The sequence below is a fragment of the Halyomorpha halys genome, unplaced genomic scaffold (genome assembly GCF_000696795.3).
Source record: "Halyomorpha halys isolate HHAL.00 unplaced genomic scaffold, Hhal_1.1 Scaffold490.1, whole genome shotgun sequence".
Taxonomy (NCBI): Eukaryota; Metazoa; Arthropoda; class Insecta; order Hemiptera; family Pentatomidae; genus Halyomorpha; species Halyomorpha halys.
Genome location: NW_027106788.1, coordinates 1,218,184 through 1,238,679, shown reverse-complemented (window position 1 = coordinate 1,238,679; position 20,496 = coordinate 1,218,184). Strand labels below are relative to the sequence as shown.

At 30.1% G+C, this 20,496-nt stretch overlaps 2 protein-coding genes across 4 annotated transcripts in view; both read left to right on the top strand.

Moving 5' to 3' along the window:
* The window catches only part of LOC106683502 (putative inorganic phosphate cotransporter), a 26,530-nt gene extending 10,284 nt beyond the window's left edge, over window positions 1-16,246 (top strand). For 2 of the 3 annotated variants that reach the window (XM_014425004.2, XM_014425006.2), the window contains 5 exons: window positions 670-887; window positions 1,205-1,354; window positions 2,676-2,808; window positions 4,096-4,334; window positions 5,465-6,658. In XM_014425004.2, coding sequence (XP_014280490.1) covers window positions 670-887; window positions 1,205-1,354; window positions 2,676-2,808; window positions 4,096-4,334; window positions 5,465-5,629 — 905 coding nt within the window. In that variant the 3' untranslated portion in view covers window positions 5,630-6,658. Of the gene's footprint in view, window positions 1-669; window positions 888-1,204; window positions 1,355-2,675; window positions 2,809-4,095; window positions 4,335-5,464; window positions 6,659-16,151 lie in introns of those variants that run through there. The other variant, XM_014425005.2, reaches the window with a different exon arrangement.
* A 14-nt stretch (window positions 16,247-16,260) lies between these two features.
* LOC106683503 (probable enoyl-CoA hydratase, mitochondrial) overlaps window positions 16,261-20,496 on the top strand; it is an 11,765-nt gene continuing 7,529 nt past the window's right edge. The window contains exons 1-3 of the mRNA XM_014425007.3: window positions 16,261-16,395; window positions 16,485-16,694; window positions 16,774-16,898. Coding sequence (XP_014280493.1) covers window positions 16,308-16,395; window positions 16,485-16,694; window positions 16,774-16,898 — 423 coding nt within the window. The 5' untranslated portion in view covers window positions 16,261-16,307. The remainder of the gene's footprint in view (window positions 16,396-16,484; window positions 16,695-16,773; window positions 16,899-20,496) is intronic.

Here is a 20,496-nt window from a genome sequence, read left to right as displayed (position 1 = left end):
TAGTTATTATGAAAATAGGCAAAAAGATGATAGTGGAAACAATGAAACATTTACTTTCTTCTTTAGTTATTTTTATTCATGACTGCTAACAATTAGGGATAGTTAATTATTTCAAATAAACAAAATTAAAGATACTTCAAAGGAAATTTTTTTGAAAATTCGGTATATAAGACCTCTCACACTATATCATTTCACTCAGGATAAGACTTAGCTCATAATAAAGAGAATTTCAGTGCACATACACATGAATCTTTTTGAGAAAATGGTAAAGAATGTGAAATCAGTTTCCATTGAAAACTCAAGTTCCAAATTTTTGACAATCACAATTTTATAAAAATGCTATAATTAAAAAGCTGTTTAATGATCAAAATAAGTTCAATTAGATTAGCTTTATAGAAAAAAAATAAAGGCAACCATTTAGGCACTCACTAACCAAGTTGTACCCATTCTCTAGTTCCAAATAGCTCATTAGAGGGTTCTAGTTCCCTGTCCAATGAACCACAAATGTAATTTTTAATTTTAGAATAATCAAAAACCATTGAATACTATGAATAAATACCTAAAAATTGAATTAATTAAATTGTTATTGTCATTTTAACACTACTATTTTTACTAGTCTTACACTACACCTTTCTAACTGAATAAAAACATTAACATTACTTTTTTTAGGAGGATATCTAGGGAATTTTTTGTCAATGGCAATATCTGGATTAATTATTTCTTATTTGGGCTGGACAGGAGTATTTTACATATTTGGAGGAATAGGAATTGCATGGCTAATCATTTGGGTTATATTTTATCACAACACACCATTGGAACACCCCTTTATCTCAGAGGATGAAAGAAATCATATAACAACAACTTCTGGGAAAACTTGCTACAAAGATGTATGTATAATAATTATTGATGAGTGTTTTTATTTGTTTATCTTCTTATTTTATTATTATACTATTTTTATTTTGTATTCATTATTGGTGTTGTCTTGATTTGAAGATAACCTTAATAATGGCCAGAAATTCCGGCCAAAATGTTGGCACAAATAAAATAAGTTTTACTTGTGTTCTCGAATGACTATACCACCTGACTATAACCTTGATAAAAAAATATATTACAGCCAGGGCATTCTGTTTTGGCAACTTATTTCTAAAAATATTCAATTTAATGAACCTAGTGATTTACACAGTTCAAATATTTTTGTTTTCAGCTGCCACCGATTCCATGGATTCCTATTTTGAAATCTGTTCCAGTTTGGGGACTGCTTATCTCTCTAGTTGGTCATACCTGGGGTTTCCTTACTATAAATACAGACCTGCCGAAATATATGAAAAATATTTTACACGTCTCAGTTGAAGAAGTAATCACATTCAATTAAATTTATTAAAAGTAAAATAGTATAAATAAAATTATAATTAAATTTTTATAATATTGCTGAGGTTGTTTGGCTTACCTATTAGATAAAAGTTTATTTTATAAAGAGATACAGAAGTGCAAAACTAATACAAAGCTTGCAACAATATCACAAATAGTAAATTGAAAAAACTATATGAATGATTGCGAGATTTAAAAAACAAAGCCTTAAGTCTCCCAAATGAGTCAATATTGTATCAATCTAGGAATCGATGAGGACCTGCCACCACTCTGCCTTCTGAACTTTTTTTATATTACGTTTATTACATTCACGGAAAGGGAGGTAACATACTCTATTTGGTTAGTATCCTTAAGACTCTTAATGTGAGATATGTTATCAGAGTTCTCCATTAATTATTTAATTAAAATCATTAATTAAAGACAATATCATATAAACGAAGAACTCAGACAACATATCTCACATTAAGAGTTTAAAAAATACTTACCAAATAGAGTATGTTACCTTCGTTTACTTCTGGATACTTTACTTGGGTTTTTCTTTGTTTCTAAATTTATCTTATTTTAGCCCCTCCCGCTTGGTTGTGGTATTGAGTAACTCACTCATAAAATAATAATTTAACATAAAAAGTGTTAGTGCTAAGCTCAGCCTTTTCTTCTCTTCTCTATTATCTGCACTTTTCTGTTCTCTTATAAGAATAACATAAAATTAAAAAAAAAATTCCTGTTGATCGAAGTTAACTTCTTTCTAGTTCTTTTACAGGACTATAGATGGCAGCAGATTTGTGCTCTCTTGAACTGTAAAACTAATTTTTTTTAATAAAGTTTCATTTTTAAAAGTCTAGTACTCTTATCCATCTCCCAGCCAAGTTCAGGGGATGAAGTGATTGAGCTGCATGGGTTACACCAGTCAGAATGAAGGGATTCCGTTTCTGTTGATTCACTGAATCTAAAAAATAATTCTGTTTCTTTTTTTTTTTTTATACTAGAAAGTAATTATACTTTTCTGTTCTAAAGTTCATATTCATGTGCACTTATGGCACAACCACCAGACTTTCTAATTGAATTTATATGATCTTATTTTTCTCAATCATGAAGATGCATGAATTGGCTAAACATTGACTGTTTAATTATTTACTCACGTTAGACAGACTCAAAACTTTATTTTAGAATATTTTAATAACAGAAATGTTTACATCTTATTTTCCAAATCTTTGCTTTCTTCAACTAACTTTGATAAAATAAAAAATCATCTGAAATTTAATTTAAAGTAGCCAATGGAAAACTAACATTTTATTTTGACTTTACAGAATGGAGTAATTTCTGGATTACCATACATTGGCATGTGGCTTTTTTCCATTGTTTCTGGATGGGTCATCGATTTTATGATTGCTAAATTTAGATGGGATGCGTCATTAGTGAGGAAGCTTTGTATTACTGTCGGTAAGTGTTAGGGACTTATTGATACTAAAATATGATTTGAAGGTGAATGGAATATGGTCCGGGTGTAGTCAATGATCATATTCCATTTATTGACCGCACCCGGACCATATTCCATTCATTGATACACACGGCCAATCAGCAATCTTCCAGCAAAATACGACTTATGTTTATACACAACATTTATAATGTAAATTGTGTTCAGATGTTTAAAGTGATTTTCACTAGCCTGGCAACATGGTAAATATATGAGCCGTTGACATACAAAAGGGTATAAATCTATTTTTTATTTTTTTGATCTTTTCCTAACTCCTGTCCTGTTAAAGGTGGTAGATGGCTTACCTCTCAATACATATCAAATCAAATCTAATTTTATATGATTAAAGTTAGAATTGAGATTCGATAAGATATAAATCCACAAGACAAAAATAATGCATAATATTTGTTCAAATGTATACTTGTGGATAACAAAAATTAACACAATGATATTCCTAGAAAAAAAAATTGTTAGAAATATCAACCTATGAAGACGGCAAAGAAGATTTTGAAGATGTTCAAGGATAAATAAATAAATTCCTTTATTAAAGAAGAGTGTGAGATCATTTGAAATTAAAATTTAAAAATCATTTTTTGTAATAAATAGTTTATTTGATGAATTCATTTTTTTTTCAATATAATGGCTTTAGCTTTAAGAATTTTGCAGAAATATTAGATTTTCTAAAACAAAAATTTGTTTCCAAATTTAACTGAAATTAAAATGTATTATACAAAATATAATAAATTTTTAGCTATGTTGAAAGTGAAATATGGTTAAAAAAAATTGTCATTTTCATTGATTGCTTTTTATAGAAACTAAAAATAAGATATAAAAGTCCTGAGAAAAATGACCTCAGTAAATAAAAAGCTGGGAATAAGCAGAATTTTAAATAAAATATCACAAATATGTGTACCCTAGACCCAACCTTTAATGATGTTTTCTCAGGACTGAGGGTCCCTTGGCCATTCCAGCTACTGCCAGTGATCAGTGACCCCTAAAGGTTCAAACCCTAATACCCTTCAGATGCAATAATCAATTTCTAATATTTCAGATTTATATTCAATTAAACTGAATTATTTTTAAACCCAGTATTTTCAATACATAGCAAATAGATTAAGAATCCCAGATGTAGATGAAAATCATCATCATAGAGTTCCTAGGGACTTTGATTTTTATGTGAAACTATGTTTAAATTTTTTTTTTCCAGATTGATCCAAAGATATTTAAAATAATTTTTTGAACTTATTTTTTAGCATCTGTTGGGCCTGCCGTTGGAATTATAGCTGCTTCATATTCCGGTTGTGATAAGACTTTAGCAACAGTTTTCTTTGTGTTTGGAATGACAATGATGGGTGCATATATACCGGGTTCAAAAGCCATCACGCTTGATATTAGCCCAAACTATACTGGAATTGTAATGGCACTGATTGGATCAGTAGGAGGGATATCGGGAATTGTAACTCCATATCTCATTGGAGTGCTCACACCAAATGTAAGCCAAACTCCTTCAAAATTTCTATAATAAATTTATTAATATTATTTAATAAAGTATATGAATTGTAAATACCATTTAATATATAATTACAATTTTTATAATAATAAAGACTCAGCGAACCTGAAGGTTTGATACCAATACCACTAACTGTTCTCTACATACATTCATCCAGTGATGCCTGCCCAAACCGAAATCTACTAGATCAGTCTTGACACAATCCTCCCACCTACGCTTCGTTTTACCCTTAGTATTTTACCCATTGGCTCAATGTTCATCAGCATTTTAGGGTACTAAGCCCAAACAAACTTCACTGCCCATCTTATTTGCTACAAAGGTATAACTTAAATTTCAATTACCAAGTCCCCCCAATTTGGCTTTGTGTAGAAGGCTACACAATGCCGAATCTGGATTGGAATATTAATATTTCATTCAATCTTCTAATCCAATATATACACAGTAGAACCTTGTTGTAATGGATTTCAAGGGCTTTTGAAAAAAAGGGTTCTGTGGGAAATAATTTAGGAATGGGTTATTTCATGGCAACTGAACATAATTTTAAACCTTAACATCTCAGATTTTCTTCATTTTTTCACAGGTTTTGTTTAGGTATTTTACCTTTCTTAGCTTTTGCTGAAAAGATTCCAGAGATAATGTAAGGGTTTCACCATTTACCTACTTCTACCAAAAGAGTTCCACCATTTTTCGACAAGTACCAAACGAATCCCATCACCAAAAAAAGGTTGTAAACCACTGATCTAGTCCATCTTAATAACTTGATGTCTTGGATTCTCCTTTTAAGGGATTTGTATTGATTTTAAATTTTTACATGTATTTAGTCCTATTTTCTTATAGAATTCCATATATATTTCAATATCTTAAATATTGGTCTCTATATTGGATAGCGCATGTAAGACCTCAACTAATTCAGCTGGACTTGATAATTAATAACTAAATGTTCTTCTGATGAAATAAAAGAGATGAGAAATAATACAGGATATTTGTTCCTTAAAAATAAAATGAACAAATATGAAATTTGTTACATTAAAGTTCTACAGCATATATATTTATAAATGTTATGATGTAGCATATTATGTCATATGTTCCAATAACACTAATTATTTTTTTAGAGCACTCTACTTGAATGGAGGTTGATATTTTGGATATCTTTTGCTGTGTTAATAGTCACAAACACTGCATTCCTCATTATGGGAACCGCCAATGCCCAGTGGTGGAATGATCCTGATAAAGTGCGAAACTACTTCAAGAGAAAAGAGCAAAATTCACAAGAATGAAAGAAGCTTCATATTCATAGATATTACGAGTATGTTATATTAAATTTTAAGTAATATAATATTATGAAAATATCAAGCAACTATTCTTCGTAATGTAGATTCCATTAAAAGATCAGATCTACATCATTTGTATATTATTTTTTTCACTATTATTGTTTTTATATTTCTCACTTTTATTCATATTTAAATAACTGTTTAACTGAGAATAAAAGTTTCTAGATAAATGTAATGAATCATCATTAAAAAAAAAAAAAAAAAAAAAAAAAAGTATTTATCCCAGAAACAACAGTTTAACAAATGCATTGTGATGTATATAAACATTATAAAAGTGTAAGAGGAAACAGTGGCTTACTTTTTTTAAACTATGAAACAAAAGAGCATATAATTATTTTTTTAAACTATAAATTTTAATGAATTAATCTGTTAAAGAAATGAAAACAAAGAAGTGTCCAGCATAATAGCAACATTTAGTTATATATATTTCCGGATTTGCACCACCATGATTGACATGAGAGGTTACCAACTAAATTAAAGCACTTTATGAGCCGACCCTGCTGTAAATAGTGGGGTTAAATGTTAGATATACAAGGCACACAGTTACCATAAAAATGAAATATACCCATCAGAAAGCACCTTACACTGTATCAGGAATGAGAAGATAATAAAGAAGTTTGCTATATTCCAATTGAAAGGCACTTTACTGAGAAGAGGAGTTTAGAAAATCAACTAAATTTCCATGTTTGTAGTATTAATGAAAATTGAAACTTGAGAAAAATAATAGAAGATCAACTGGTGGATACGGGCTGCTTTACTCTGCCATGAAGAGGGATGAAAAGAAGAAGAAATAGCAATATGTGATAGTATAAAATATGTATGTAAAGTTAAATAATGTACATTGATAATTATTCAGACTGAACTGTACAAATGCTTAATTTAAGTAGATATAAGAATTTGGTTATACATAAATTCCTATATAATGTTTTATTGTATCACTATCATTTTTCAAATAAATTATAATTAGAAATCTTATATATTGATTTTTGTTAGCACCAAATATGATTATTTCAAATTAACAAAAATTATAGATTAATTTGATATTATAGGTTCTTTACTGGATGAGTTTTCATTAATATAATGAGATGTAGTGCAATACATCTTAATTTTAATGAATCATTAACAATGTTAAATGGCTATGGCCCCATCATCAGGTTATCTACAATACAAATTTATACTATTCATAGTATGCATACAACAATTCAATTAATTAAACTAATTTTCTTTATTTAAAACCATTAACTTAGCATAAATATTTAATTAAGCTTTTATCCTTATTATTCATAGGTATAATAACAATAGTCATATTGCTGTCAGTTTTTTAAATAAATTAATTATTAAAATTTTATATATAATAATTTTATTCATAATAGCAGCATATGAAGAACTGCCATAAATAATTTCAGCTTCATAACCATAGCCATTTTTTGTGATACAGTGATTAGAAATCTGTTGATGAGAGATATCTGTTATATATAAATATAAAGGAGATAAAAATAAAATTGGTTTCCATCTTTGCTGATACTGGACTAATTCAGATGATGTTTGTTTTGAGATGATGATGTTTTATAGAGAATTAAATTACCTATTTGATGTTTGGCTACAATGTTTCAAGAGATGAATAGTTTTTAATTATTCGAAAAAATAATTTTTAAAAAGATATTACAAATATTTTTTATAAACCGCTAGCAGTCCATTTTTTTTTATGAAAGTCAGACTTATTGCACATCCGTAACAAAAGGGAAACCACCACTAATAATTTAAACTGAATATTCATTGTCATTTTTTTTTAGATACAGTGATCAAGTTAGAGAATGGGTGATATCTATTGTTTTGTATGTTAAGATAAAGATAAAATAGATTTTTATGAAAAACTTTACAAAATATGTAGAAAATGACCACTGAACTAAAATAAAAATGTTTGCTAATAATGGTACGATTTAGATTGTTTTGTTCTTTTATTGTATAACAAATTCAGAAATATGATGCTAATCAAAAACATTGGTCAATTGTAATATATTAAACTATTAAACTTTATGAAGGGGAAACAGCTATAAACAAAATAAGACCTGATTAATACATTGGTGATTGCTGTATTCATATTTTTGGATAAATATAAATTTAGTTCGGTAGTTTTGAAGAGATAGGTATGTTAATCCTGTTAGAATAATAAAAAATACAAAACCAAGAAACAAACATATATATATAATTCTCATATCTTAATGACAATGGCTATTACTAAAACATATATAAGACTAAATGAATAGTTAACATACCTCAATTTTGAAGAATGTGTTCAGCAGTACCAGATATCAAAACACCATTATACCGATGATTTAATTGATAAGATTGGTCATCACTCACAAAAATTTAAACATTAACCTAGGGTTGATTCTCAAGCAATGAGGAACTTTCAAGTCTCACTTTAATTAAAATTAAAATAAATATAAAAATGATCATTTATAGCCATAAGAAATATTTCTTTCTAATAAACATTGTAGGTTTTATCCAGGTATTGCAACATTTTACTACTGTTCTACTCCTAATGAGCACTTCTGTAATCATTGCCATGATTGTCCTGAAGCTTTATTTTTAATCAACTCCTCCATAGCCAGTCCCAAGCCCTGGTTGAGAAGGGAGGAGGGTTCGACCCCCATAAGGTCTGTAAAGAATCTTTGGAAGACTGCCAACTAAAGGCCTTTAATTACTACTGTCCTAATAACAAGGTGATTTCCCTTCAAGCTATGAATATTCCTGGAGAAACCTGTCTAATCGTGGGTGACTTCAATGCACATTCTCCAGCATGGGGATAAGATCACCTTGATGCTAGAGGAGAAGAGTTAGAGGCATTGCAGATAGAAAATTCATTCCTACTCCTCAACAGTCCTGAAGATCAACCCACATTCTATTCTTGCACATGGAAAACGTGCACAACACCCGACCTAGCATTTGCGAATAATCTGGCAATCAAGGGCACTAGAAAAGTTATGGATCAGCTGGGTGGCAATGATCATTATCCTATAGCAATTAACATCGATATAGAGCCCCCAGCTCTCTCGGTCTTTCTTTTTCCTCGATGGAACTTCAAAAAGGCTAACTGGGAAAGGTTTGAGAACATCACTAATAAACTGACCTCTAATATAAACTCTAACTCAACAAAAATTAATTTTAAGGCCAAACAGTTAACTGAAGCTATCCTGAAAGCAGCTAAAGAAAGCATTCCCAGAGGGAGCAGGAAAAATTATAAATTTTAGGACAACTGAACTAGACATCCTAGAAAGTGAATTATCACAAGCTAGCGATGTTGCTAAAAAGAGCCAACCACTTTAAACGACATGAAATTGAAGGAAGCTACAAAAAAAATTGCAACAAACTTTTAAGAAGAAGCCTTGGAGAGAAAATACAGAAGAGTTAAATCTCGATCGGAAAGGCACCAAACACTGGAAACTAGCAAAAAATTTAGCAAGAAAGAATTCAAACCAAAATATGATGACTTTGCAATGCAGAAATTGACTTCTAAATCAAAAGGAAGCAGCAGACCTACTTGTAAAACACTTTAGTGGCATAAGAGATCTAGACATATGCCGGAAAAAGCTGAAAAATATGCAGAATATCTTAAGAATGCATCTAAAAAAAGCCAAAATGATCCCAGGAGAAATGAATGCCCCATATACCATGGTGGAACGAAACAATGCACTAAGTTTGTTAAAATTAAAATGCACTCCTGGTGAAGATGGAATAATGAATGAATTTCGGATCAATATGGGGAGGGTAGGGGTACCAAAGACTCAGCTTCTCAAACTATTTAATACATGCTGGAAAATAGGTACATTCATTGACTTGTGGAAAAGGGGAAATATTGTTCCATTCTAAAAGGAAGGGAAGCATTCAGGGGACATAAATAGCTACTACCCAATAACATTACTGAGTTGTATAAGAAAGCTTATGGAGCAGATAGGTGACAACAGACTGATGTGGACCCAAGAACAGAAAAAACTCCTCGCCCCAGAACAATCTGCATTCAGAAAATACAGATCCACTGAAGACCAGGCTGCCTTCATCAAGAGATTCATTTAGCCTTCTGGAGCCATGATAAAACTATACTTGTAGCCAAATACAGGATCCAAACAGCCCTAAATGCAATTATGGATGGATAGAGAAGTGGGTGATAAAAATCAATACATCTAAAACTAAATACTCTATCTTCAGTCTCTTTCCACTCCAACAGACTTAAACCTGAATATAAATCTTAACAAAATCAGCAAAGAAGACAGCCTGAACTACCTAGGAGAAGTTCTAGACCAGTGACTCACATGAAAAACAAATAAAAAAGCATTGTCAAGGAAAGAGAGAACAGCCCTTATGAAGAAGATAGCAGGCTCCAATTGTGGATTGGACCACCAGACCCTCAAATCTCTTTACAATGGATATGTCCGACCTGTAATTAAATATGGAATCAGCAGCTGGTGGACTGCAGCACAATCCAACTTCAACAAAATTAATACAGCACAGAACCAGGGGCTCAGAATAATAACCGGAGGAGTTAAATCCACTCCCATTAATAAAATGGAGACAATTACTGGAATGCCATCCATGGAAAACAGGAGAGATGCAAAGTTCTTAAATCAGCAAACAAAAGCTAGAAGCATTCCAAGTCATCCATTACAAAACAGGACTAAGGAAAAAAATCCAAACAGACTCAAACATTCAAGCCCATTTCTCAAAATAAATAGCCTAATTTCAGAACACAATCTCATCTCTCTGCAAAATGAACATATCAAAATAGTAAATGATTCACCTCCATAGAATTCCCTCCCCTAACCCCAAATACATCTCACAGTTCAAGGAATCAAGCGAAAGGAGCCACTTGAGCCTCAGCTTGTGAGATCCCTCTCATTGAAGATGCTCAACAAAAAATACCCTTCTACCCCGGTATGCACCCAGAAATACACTAATGAATCAGCTGCAGGTGCTACTGCGAATGGAGGAGCAGAGGTGCATATAGAATTTCTGAGCTGAGACATCCTAGACAAAGCCATTCCAACTGGCTTAAGATGTGCGAATTTCAAAGCTGAGCAAGAGACAATCTTGAAGGGCAGCAAAATACTAAGATGGCTAAACAGAAATGCTGACTCCCAAATAGTCTTTTGGTCAGATGCTGCATCAGTATGCCCTTTAGTCAAAATGGAATGTAGGTCATCATGCACTTGCAGGAGAAGTTGAAAAACTACAACTACAGTATTGTGAAGTGGTATTGCAATGGATACCAGGGCACTGCGGTCTGAACAGAAACAACATAGCCAACTGGCTTGCAAAGGAAGGAGCAACATTCCTACAACCAAAATGTACCTAGGTCCTCCTGAAGGTGACATTAATAAACAGGTCTGCCTAGTAGTAGGCATCTTTAGGGTCGTAATTTGGATATAGATCGTTCGATTTGGGTATAGATCGTTCGATTTGGGTATAGATCATTCAATTTGGGTATAGATCGTTCGAATTGGGTATAGATCGTTCGATTTGGGTATAGATCATTCGATTTTGCATGTACAGCAGCCCTGTTTATTAATGTCACCTTGGTGCTGCTGTAGGTGACATTAATAAACAGGGCTGCTGTACATGCAAAATCGAATGATCTATACCCAAATCGAACGATCTATACCCAATTCGAACGATCTATACCCAAATTGAATGATCTATACCCAAATCGAACGATCTATACCCAAATCGAACGATCTATATCCAAATTACGACCCTAAAGATGCCTACTACTAGGCAGACCTGTTTATTAATGTCACCTTCAGGAGGACCTAGGTACATTTTGGTTGTAGGAATGTTGCTCCTTCCTTTGCAAGCCAGTTGGCTATGTTGTTTCTGTTCAGACCGCAGTGCCCTGGTATCCATTGCAATACCACTTCACAATACTGTAGTTGTAGTTTTTCAACTTCTCCTGCAAGTGCATGATGACCTACATTCCATTTTGACTAAAGGGCATACTGATGCAGCATCTGACCAAAAGACTATTTGGGAGTCAGCATTTCTGTTTAGCCATCTTAGTATTTTGCTGCCCTTCAAGATTGTCTCTTGCTCAGCTTTGAAATTCGCACATCTTAAGCCAGTTGGAATGGCTTTGTCTAGGGTGTCTCAGCTCAGAAATTCTATATGCACCTCTGCTCCTCCATTCGCAGTAGCACCTGCAGCTGATTCATTAGTGTATTTCTGGGTGCATACCGGGGTAGAAGGGTATTTTTTGTTGAGCATCTTCAATGAGAGGGATCTCACAAGCTGAGGCTCAAGTGGCTCCTTTCGCTTGATTCCTTGAACTGTGAGATGTATTTGGGGTTAGGGGAGGGAATTCTATGGAGGTGAATCATTTACTATTTTGTATATATGTATATATAGTTGACCGTAAAAATTGATATATAAGAAGATGGTAAGGGGTTGCGGTCAAAAGTGAAACAAAAATAGTTTACAACTATTTATTTTCCAACGTTTTGCCCCACTTTGCAGGGCTTCATCAGGGCTAAAAAGATACAAAATGAAACTATGATAAGATACAATGATAGGAATAAAAATAAAAAGATAAGATATTGTATTTCATTGTATCTTATCTTTTTATTTTTATTCCTAACATTGTATCTTATCATAGTTTCATTTTGTATCTTTTTAGCCCTGATGAAGCCCTGCAAAGTGGGGTGAAACGTTGGAAAATAAATAGTTGTAAACTATTTTTGTTCCACTTTTGACCGCAACCCTGACCATCTTCTTATATATTTACTATTTTGATATGTTCATTTTGCAGAGAGATGAGATTGTGTTCTGAAATTAGGCTATTTATTTTGAGAAATAGGCTTGTATGTTTGAGTCAGTTTGGATTTTTTTCCTTAGTCCTGTTTTGTAATGGATGACTTGGAATGCTTCTAGCTTTTGTTTGCAGATTTAAGAACTTTGCATCTCTCCTGTTTTCCGTGGATGGCATTCCAGTGATTGTCTCCATTTTGATAATGGGAGTGGATTTAATTCCTGAGATTTTATCCTGAGCCCCTGTGCTATATTAATTTACAATTAATTTAATTTGTAATCAATTTAATGCGGTTCTGTACCATTGTCGTTTCTTCTGGGTATCATTGTCAAGATAACTTTTTAACCACGATAATAAGTGCAAAAATTAAAATTTTGTTAGTATATTTACATTTAAGTTTTACTTGACAGTGGTCTTAGCTATGAGCTAACCTAAAAACATTTCAAATGTAACTTTTATTTTTAAAAAATTGAAACCTGAAAATTACCTATTATTTGAAAATCACCCTTAAATTACAATAATTTCAAGCGCACTCATTGGAAAATTACCTCTCTAGTAGACCCGCATAAACACTTCTGAAAAATAAGAAACAATATAAATCTTTTTGAATCAAATGGACTGCGAATAAAAACAGATTAAAAAACAAAGAGTTGCTCAATACTCATTTATCCATGTACTCATTTTGCCAAATCCAACAATTTTTATTAAAAACTACCTCTCAAATTGTAGTCAGATTCAGTTTTGAAACAAGATGTTTTTGATGATTTTTAAGACAAAATCTCAAACATTGTAGACAAAAGTAGGATACATTATTTGTCTTATTAATAAATAAAGGTTCTTTCACATTGAATTTGACAACCTACAATGTCTCAATGAAACAATCTTTACACTTTTTAAGACTATAAAGCAACAATAACATACTTAATACTTTCAATAAGTTTCATCACAAATGGTTCAGTAGTTATACTGGATAATAGGTGTACTGTTTAATTTAGAGAATGTTTCTCAAACCTTATCTTAATCATTATTTTTTTTTCATTCAATAAAGACTAGATTTTTTGGTGCAGTTCGTAGGATACAAATACAAAAATCGTTCAAAAACATTATTTTGGTCAAAGTTGATAATTATTTCTAGTTATATCTTGCCTCTGTCTTTTTAGTTCAAATTTTTGTAATGTAACTTTAATCTACGATAATTATTAATGAGACAAGTCAATTTTTATTTTTTTTTTAATGAAAAAATTAAGCACTATGGTAAGAGTAGACTGTTACGGCCCCTTAGGTAGAACATTTGCAAATCATTACACAATGGTTTATCATTTGAATAAATTGTTTTATTATATCAATAAATAACAAATAAGAAAATATCTGAAGTGTTCTTCGATTCTACATGTCTCGTATATAAAACCTCATAATTTGAGGAGGTGCTAACTTTTATTTTTATTCGCTGATTACAAAGATTCATTATTGAAAATAATGAACCAAAACTAAATCCAATATACTGTAAGTCTGCTAGTGTAATATATTTTTTGTAATATTTTGAATTCTATATATCTTGAAAGTTAATTATTAAAATTTTAGAGAGGGCAGTTAATTTTCTTTTCTGAGTCGATTACAAAGGTTCCTTAATGAAAATAATAAACGAAAGAGTATTATGCATTCGCAATTATCCAAGCCCTTATTATCTACACCAGCAATAGTAGGCTTACCTTTTTGGGAACCTTATTATTAGAAACTCACCTATCCTGTTAATTATTGAAGTAAATCAAAATAAAATTATTTAATAGCTATGAATCAGAACAAATTAAAACTAAGTTGTAGATAAACATTGTACTTAATTCAAATATGAAAAATAAGGTCATTAGTCTCACCATTAATTTAGCCATATAGGCCTTCATAGTCCTTAAATATAAATGAACCAAGAAAATAATTTTATTTAAAAAAATTTATCAGCACTACCGAAATTTTTGAATTCATATTTATTTAGTTACTACGCATAAAACTCGAATAATTTCCAAAACAAATTTCATAATTAAATATGAAATAAAGAGATAGACGCTGGTTTTGGGAAAAAATTATAGAGCCTTCTGTTACTAAGCGGGAAAGTTAATTAGTTGCCAACCATACCCCACTTAAATACATATAATTATTTTCTTTATATATATTTCTTTATCATCATCTGATTTGCCTATTATACATATATTTTATCATTATTTAATTATTATATTGCTATTTACGTCAGTTAATAATAGTATAAATTTGATCGAATAATATGTTTAATCCTCATTAATACAATTTATACTGTTGAGAAAATATTCATTAACACTAGCTATGACGAATCACTATTGTAAAAAATAATTAATAAAAGTCATAATTTTATCTCCTTTTAACTTCAATACAATTAGTAGGACTTTTATTTTTATAATTTTAAATAAAATCCATCGCCATCATATGTTCGTGAACATTCAACCGTAATAATATATCTATGAAATATTTTCCCTTATTTTTTGAGCTTGAGATTCGCCCCTTGAAACAATCAGTATCCCGTCTCGGTTCGTCCTCTCTTAAGATCACGCATTACATAGATTGTATTTCACTCCAATTTTTTATTACTCAAATGAATACTATATATAGTATTCATTAGAGTAATGAAAAAAGTAAATAAACATAGTTACTTGTCAAAATTGATGAGCCTACCAAGTATAGTTGGCAGGAATAAAAAATGGCGGCTGTTACAGAATGTCAAAAAAAAATTTCATTCAGAGCTCAATGTTATTAAAACTATCTACAACACTAAAAACCTAGTAAAGCTTCATTTAAAAAAGAGTAAATTTGCTAAAATATGAGATAGTTCCGTTCAAATCGGATCGAAAAAAGATGAGTTAAAAGGAGAATTTAGAAGGCTACACAACGCTGAATTGAAGGGACTGCAACAGGTAATTACAATTCAGTTTATAACATTGCGGCGAATAACACGAGTCTGTTAGACCCAAGTTTTTTGAACTTTGTAATGAACGGATCCCTAAAATGTTAATAAAGACTAAACCGATGGGTAAACGTCCGAAAGGTGGACCAAAACGTAGATGTGAGGATTGCGTTAAGACTGATTTAGTAGATTTGGGCTTGGAGAGGTGTCATTTGACAGTGTATGCATAGGCTGATTCCACAATTGGTTGTACCGGCATCGAACCTTCGGGGTCGCCAAGCCTTTATTATTGTTACTATTATTAATAGAAAATTGTGGTTTGTAAATAACTGATATTTTTCCCACCGAGCTCTTGTACTGTAGGGTTGTCAGAAAGTATCCAAGTCCACAGTACAACCTATAGAAGGCGTAACAACAAAATAAAACTAACTTTGGTTTTTTGTAAGTTGTGCCGCTATTCAAGAAAAGCAGCGATATTTACTTTTAACGTGATATTGTTGTAATTAACTTAATTTGCCACAATATCGTATCCTATACAGTAAATATGTCTGTTTTTTTTTTTAATCAGATTAATGTATTCTCAAGTGAAATGAGTATACTGATACCCTTTTGAATATTAAGATTTACATTTACTCTTAATATTACGTAATTTATTATAAAAAATATCTGGTGTTATAATGTATTATGTGAGTGTAGAAATGGATCATATCCTTTTATACATTCCTTTTTTTTTTTTGTTCCAGAAGAAACCTCATTGTTATCAAGAAAGAAATCCCAAGGCCATAGCTTATCAGAATAGCCTCTCCCGGCAACAGGTTAGTCCTTGGCCAGTTCCTTAGGACACATCATCGTTAATTCATCAAAGTTTAATTTTTATTTGTTTCGTAAAAAAATTAACCATGGCCTTAAACAGTGTCAGATTTATTTTCAATGTCAGTAAAATAACATCCTTTGGATCTCTTCATCAAACAGGAAAAAGATTTGCAAGTAATAGCCAATTCTTATTTTATTTCTATTTCCTTTATTGCAGTTAAAAATAATGATAAGTGATCTAAACTTTTTAAATGTTTCTGCAGGTGCAGCTGCTAGTAGCTATCAAAATATTCTGACTGATAAGAAAGGAGAGAAAAATAATGTTGGACTGATTACTCTGCATAGGCCAAAAGCCTTAAATGCTCTGTGTGATGCTTTGGTTTCAGAATTAGCAGATGCTGTACAAGCTATGGATAAAGATGAAACAATTGGGGCAATCATTTTGACAGGGAGTGAAAAAGCATTCGCAGCAGGTACAATATATTCAGTATCACTTCTTCTTTCAAAGATTTGAAATTATTCTAACTTACGTTATGTAATTTTTATCCCAAGGTGCTGATATCAAGGAAATGTTGAATAAAACTTATTCCGAGAATGTAAAGACTGGCTTATTGGAACGTTGGTCTGATATTGGAAAGTGTAAAAAGCCTCTTATTGCTGCTGTTAATGGTTATGCTGTAAGCTTTCTTTACTTCTGAATTTAGAAACATAATTTATATACATTTATTTCGTTATAGTACTTCATTAATTTAGAACAAGGTTGACATTTTTACTAAACAAACATGAAGCTATGTACAATTGATGATGCATAAATTCACTATGAGTGCTAATGTTTATAATCAGTGGTGGAAAACTTTAATTTATCCCTATTTATTATAAACAGTTCTTATTAGTAGTACTCTTTAATTCATGTGATAAGTTATTTTTACTATGCAGTGCAACCTCAGGAAACCAAACTTAGTAGCACAGACTGTCAGGTAATCTAAACTCACAAAAAAAAAAATAAGGAAAGTTGTAATCAGTAAGGCAGGAAGGGAAAATTAGAGGCATAAAGATTGTTTGAAAAAGAAATTTCAAATGAAAGAACCCCCCCCCCTTCCAAGTCAAATTTATGAGAATTTTATTAGTTCATACGTATGCATGCAGACTATCTTTTCATTGTTATTTTCCGAGAATCTCTCTTTACCAGTCTTCATTTTTATGTTTCTATGAACAATATTTTTAAAATTAAAAAAAAAAAAACAGGACAATTAGAAATCATCTCTATATAACGTTTTGTCTGTTAATTTGATTGGTTCAGACATTAGTTATGTAACTTGAAAACAGATGAGAATTCTTATCACATTCATCATTGGGTCAGTGTCTATGTTTCATAAATAAATAAGAGTTCAGCATTTTAATATATCTGACTGAGTTATAACAACATTGGAATGCCAAGGTTTCTGCAAAAAAAAAAAAAGAATTTTTATTTAAAATTTGCTTAAATTATTTTTTTTTTTCAACCCTCCCTAACATTTTATTTAAAAAAAAAAAATTGATTATGGAGGTATAGTCTCGTACAAAAGACACCCCTAAATAATGCATAGATTGCCTTTAATATTTAAGTTTATACTATATGCTCAAATTATATATGTAAATACATTTGCAGTTTTCATATTTTTTATAGGTAATATACATATATAATTTAAGTAATAGACTAAAAATTCACTTTTTCACTAGAAACTTGAATTATTCCACTATCACTCCAAACCCCTTATACATACATAAATATTAATAAAAATCAATACCTTATGTCTGAACCATTTAAATCAAAAACTGAATGAATTATTGAAGGTTGATGATTTCAGATAATCATTTTTTAAATTTATTTAATACCAGATCAGCCTAGTGGGCCTTACGTTATTGATGTAACCGTATAATACATTTTATTTATTTTTTAAAAATTGATTATGGGGGAGTATTACAAGAAAATAAATATATAAAAATAATGCTTCTTGATAAGAGAAAAGTAAAGTTAATAACAAAAAATAATGACATTCGTAGACCTAACAAAACAAACAATTGTCCTCTAATGATAAAAAAAACAAAAAAAAACAGTTAATTTGAAAAAAAGATGAAGATAGAAAAATAATCATCATAATAATAATACTAAATAAAATGGAAGTGTTATAATCTTTATTAGACTAATTGAAACCAAAAATTAAATCTTTAATGTAAAACAATTTATTGTGTTATTGAAAATTGTTATATATATTTCTCAATAAAGAAGGCATCTTACATTCTCATCTTTTTTAACTTTGGTTTTAGAATATTTAAATTCTAGATAGTATTTTTAAATTTTGCTTTCACTTTGCGTGGGAAATTTTAAAATCCCCCACTCAAAATCAGATATTGAAAGTGATTTTTTTACTTGGTAATAAAATAGTATATTTTCATTTCTTTAAAAGGATTGTTGTCTTTCTGTATTTTAACACTTTGAACCTTGATATCTGCTATCTCAATTTTCTGTTTGTTTTTTAAATTGGTTATTTATTAATATAATATTTCAAGTTATAATCATTCTGCTCTTATATAAGTAAATTATTTTTATTGGAATGTCTGGTCATTATTTAATAATATCTGTAAAGAAATGAACTGTTTATATCTCAGAATAATATTCACAAACAGCTGATTTGGTTATCTTTAATTGCTATTTTTTTTTTTTTAAAAAAAAGCTTGGATATAAGTTATGCTTATCTCTTTCTGTTTATTGTCGAAATTCTGATAAATAGAAAAACTTTTCTTTCTTTCTACTCAAATCAAAATTAAGTATAACATTCAAAAAGATGAAATATAATAAAATAAAAACTAAATCTTTTCCATTTTTTTACGATGTGATAAAACTTATGTTATCTGCATTGAATTTATTTTAATCTGCAAAGTATTGTCCATTGTTTCTTATGACCTCTGTCCCTCTATCTCTTAGCTGAATAATCCCACTTTGAAAATCATTAAAGATTATGACAGAATAGGCATACAAAATATAGCAAGATGGTTCAGAGATGGGTAAGATTGGAACAACATCAACCATGTAAGATTTCAAAGAATAAAGCATATATTGGAAGCAAACAATTTTTATCTCTATTTAAATAAAAAGTGAAGATTTCTAACAAAAAAAAAAAAAAGAAGATATTGTTTTTTATATTATTATATATTAGAAAAGGTGTCAATAAAATACTCTTTTTATATTTGATGTTGAAGATATTTGCAGAAAATCGTCTGATCACTTTTCCTTGCATGTTTTCAATGCTGGGATGTCTTGTTGTTATTTGTGCTGTATTTCAGTAAACAACTTACAGATATTTTTTAAACAACTTAGCTAATACTATCGTAAAATCCATTATTACAGTTGAAACTATTCTTAACTCACAATGATACTCAGTATTACCATTTTTATGAATCTGAAGATTAATGTCACTTCAGTAATTATTTGTGTATTGTTCAAGTATGAAATGAAAGCTGTTTGTAATTGTTTTCTTTCCCTCATCTCAAATGATTGTTCAAGTGTTATGTAACATCTTTTTATCCTTTCACATCACCTCAATTAAAATTTGTTGACTAAAAGAAAAATATTACTTTTAAACTCACATTCATTAATATAATTTATAAAAAAATTTTTTGTTACTTCATGCATACTGTATGCCAAGTAAATTAAATTAATTAATATTGTAAGTATTAATTAATGATAAATAATATTGACATTTCAGAACAATTACATACATTTACGTAATTAATGATAATATTATACTGTATAACAATCATTTCAATAATTGAATTTAAAAAATTCTAATTTTATGCCAGAGAGACTAGTTGATGAACATATGGAAACCGATATAATTTCAGAATAAAGTATTATAATTGAGAATTAGATTTTGTTAAATAAAATAATGTAACATTAATTTCAGAACAATGACAAACTTTAATATTAGGACAAACCTCTTAAAGGGAATATATATGAATAAGAATAAAACAAGAATACAAGGTAATTAAATAAAAATATATTAATATTTGGCTTTTTTTCGATTATAAAAATGATTGGTATATAGTGTTATATAATCATTAATTATCTAAATGTAGAAATGTTTGAAAATGGTTGATAAGATCTATTTTGTTCCAATATATTTGTAGGATGTACTAGATGATAGGCAATTGTTCCAAAATGTCTTAACTAGAAAATAACAAAGTAGAAAGTAATAAGGTAAAGTGTAATTACTTGAAGAAAAAAAAAAAAATATA